This window comes from Fragaria vesca, linkage group LG4 (assembly GCF_000184155.1).
Source record: "Fragaria vesca subsp. vesca linkage group LG4, FraVesHawaii_1.0, whole genome shotgun sequence".
Classification (NCBI taxonomy): domain Eukaryota; kingdom Viridiplantae; phylum Streptophyta; class Magnoliopsida; order Rosales; family Rosaceae; genus Fragaria; species Fragaria vesca.
This window is the reverse complement of record NC_020494.1, coordinates 11,137,256-11,140,664: the sequence shown is the minus strand read 5'-3', so window position 1 is coordinate 11,140,664 and position 3,409 is coordinate 11,137,256. Positions and strand designations below refer to the sequence as shown.

General features: G+C 37.9%; 1 protein-coding gene across 1 annotated transcript in view; it reads right to left on the bottom strand.

Annotated features, from left to right (window-relative positions):
* LOC101306714 (flavin-containing monooxygenase YUCCA10-like) overlaps positions 1–712 on the bottom strand; it is a 2,338-nt gene extending 1,626 nt beyond the window's left edge. Inside the window, exon 1 of the mRNA XM_004296785.1 lies at positions 74–712. Coding sequence (XP_004296833.1) covers positions 74–712 — 639 coding nt within the window. The remainder of the gene's footprint in view (positions 1–73) is intronic.
* Positions 713–3,409: the final 2,697 nt, after the last annotated feature.

Below are 3,409 nucleotides of genomic sequence, written 5' to 3'. Positions count from 1 at the left end.
AGAGAGAGAGAGAGAGCTGTGTATATATATGAACATAAACATAAATAAAGAAAAAGATCAAGATGTTAATTACTTGGCTTCTGACGACAATCGATGCATGAGCTCCACTCTCTGCAAGATCATTACTGATCTCCATGCCAGAATTGCCACAACCAACAACTAACACATTCTGATCCTTAAAACTAGCTCCACACTTATAATCTTGTGCATGCATAACATTTCCTTTAAAGGTCTCTATTCCAGGCAACTCTGGGGTAACAGGTCGACTGTTTTCTCCAGTCGCAATTACCAAGAAATCTGCGTAATACACTTGGAGGGAACCCACACCATCTGTTACCTCAGTGTTCTTCACCTCGATCTTCCATTTCTGATTAGCTTCTTCGTACAGTGCCGATTCGACATTGTGACAGTAACGCGGGTTGACGTTGAAACGAGTCACGTACTTGTCCACATAGTCTGCGAACTTGTCTTTGGACATGAATGTTGCAGTTCTGAACGAATGCGGCATCATCGGCAGAGAGCAGAAGTTCTTAGCTAAATGGAGACACAAGCGATCATAGGATCGTTTCTTCCACAGGGAAGCACAACAATCCTCCCTTTCAAAGACAATGTTTGGAATCGACATGGAGTTGAGCAAAGCTGAGGTTGCAATGCCGGAGGGGCCGGCCCCTACTATGACCACCAAGTAATTCCCAAACACATTGTTCTCCATTTTGCCTCACTTCTAATCTTTCTCCCTTTCTCTTAAGATCAATGGCTTGCTGGGGATGATGAACCACAGCAAAGAGGAAGACCATTTATACTAGTGAGGAAGAAGAGAGGACTTGACAGACTGTCGCCATTGAAGCTAGAAGTGCAGAATATTTTATTTGTTTAAAATCACAAAGATCACCGTTACACTCATCGATCACCACCATCCACTTTTGATGCATGCAAATTGTGAGGTGGTGTTTCAGAAGCTCGAGGATGACTTCAGCGAGTCCATTAACAGTTATGGTTTATTGTTACTTTGGCTGAGTTGGTATTAGTGGTAATTGCTAAGGTTTTATGTTTAGTAGCTAGGTGGTTACTGTGCTTTGTTAATGTTGAATATATTTTGTTGAACATTCGTTGGATTTTGTTGAGTTTTGCCTTTTTTGGAATCAACTTTTACGGTGACAAATTAATCTTGTTTTCCTGAAATCGTCTTTTATGGTAACAAATTAACAATTTGTTTGATATTAGTCTTTTATAGTAATATTGGAAGCAAGGCTTTCAGAAATAACCATTTACTCTTTTGCATACTTACCAGATACATTTTCTATCCATTTACAATGACATATATCCAACAAGATAAAGAGCATATAGTTTTCAAAACAAAAAAGGATAATGACATAAAGTTGGAATTATCGCCGTATGCTAATATATTCATTCTATATGATACATATTGCTAATTGTTGCACGAATATTCTATATGTGTGTGTTTTGATCTAATGCTAGTCAAACAAGGAATCACGATTCTATATAGAGATATGATATCAAAGATATATTTCTTTATACAACACCTTATGATGCTATGTAATCTCTATAGAAATGGTTCATATCAATAAATAAGATGATGGTTATCCATTCTCTTTACTATCTATCATTTTCTCAATAATTCATCTTGAAACACTAATCACATTTTGATAGTTGGTGATGTCTAAAGTTGTTATCTTAACTGAAATAAGTGACGTCAAAAACAGAAGTGGTAGTACGTACAGTGACAGTTTAGTGTCTAAAATTTAACCGAAATAAGTGCAGCTCGATTATGATCTCTACCTCAACCATCATCAATAAATGGAATATTGTTTTAGGTGTGCTCATGATAACGCGATTAAGTGGAACACAAGTTTTGTGCTCTTCCTGTACCGTTATAATTGTCAAAACAAACACTACGTTCGAGGATAGACCAGGGTTGTCGGTCTTCTCAGATGTTAAGTCAGTTTAGGTATCGACAAATCACAATCATAAGAGATTATAGTTTTCGACTTCCCATTTTGGGAAATATTTGTTGTTTAAGTAGATTAGGAGTCAAGCCACCTGAGGTTGTTGCAGCAGTTCAAAATTTTCTGTAGTCTGGTAACACTACCAGGACAAGCACTTTAGCCGACGAAAAATTTTCGTCGGCCTGTTAGCTTAATTCGTCGTCTAAGATCTTAGCCGACGAGCCATCGTCGGTTAAGATTTCGTCGGGAAAAGGTCGTATGTGATGACTTTAGCCGACGAAAAAAAAAATTTCGTCGGCTATAGTCCCGCAGTTTAGCCGATGAAAAACATGTCGTCGGTTTTTTTCCCAGACTTTAGTCGACGAAACAATTAAGATATTCGTCGGCTAAAGTCTGTAATAAAAATTTTTTTCTCAGACTATAGCCGACGAAATATAGTATGTTTCGTCGGCTAAACCTTATAAAAAAATTAAAAAAATAACTATAGCCGACGAAATATAGTCTGTTTCGTCGGCTAAACCTTATAAAAAATTTAAAAAATAACTATAGCCGACGAAATATGCCATAATTCGTCGGCTAAACCTTAATAAACCTTCAAATATCGTCGGCTAAAGTTGCTGGTTTTTGAAAAAAAAAACTGCAGAAACTTTCGGCCACCTCCAATCACCACCAAAATTTGACAGAATCTTCTTCTCAACATTTCGAACAACTTTCTAGAAGAAGTCGAAGCCCAATTCTAAGCCTAAATAGGTCAATTGAATCAAAATATAAAAATCCCCAATTTTAAACCCTAAAAACTTCAAATCTTCGATTCTCCTCACACACACCGAATCGAGCTATCAAATTCTAGGGGAATGTAGTACTAATCAAACTCAACTTATCCATATATAGAACTCACTAAATGGTGACCTGAGGAAGGAGAAATTCGATCGACACCGAATCCGAACCGGCGAAGTTTTGGAGCTCGATTTATCTCTCACGGCGGCGCCACTCGATGCACCACCTATCCAGCAATGAAGTAGAGACGACGGCGAAGCTTTTGGGACAAGTGTGGCGGTCTCCGGTGGCTTGACGGCGGAGCTAGGCCGAGAAGAAAATCTGGCAGGCGAAATAGACTTCTTACCATCCACCTTCGGTAAAACTCCTATATAAAAAACTTTAGCCGACAAAATTTTTTATTTTCGTCGGCTAAACTCTTTTGAAAATTTTGGTTGACCGCCAAAAAATTTTGGTTGAAAATTTTGAAAATTTTCGACTTTAGCCGACGAATTTTCATATATTTTCGTCGGCTAAAGACCTTTGAAAATTACCACCCAAAATTTTTGACCTTAGCCGACGACTTTTTTAATATCTCGTCGGCTAAAGTCTATAAATTCACGAAAACGCTCATATCTCCCTCTATATTACGTAGTTTGGTCAAACCTTCCACACGAAAAACTTTC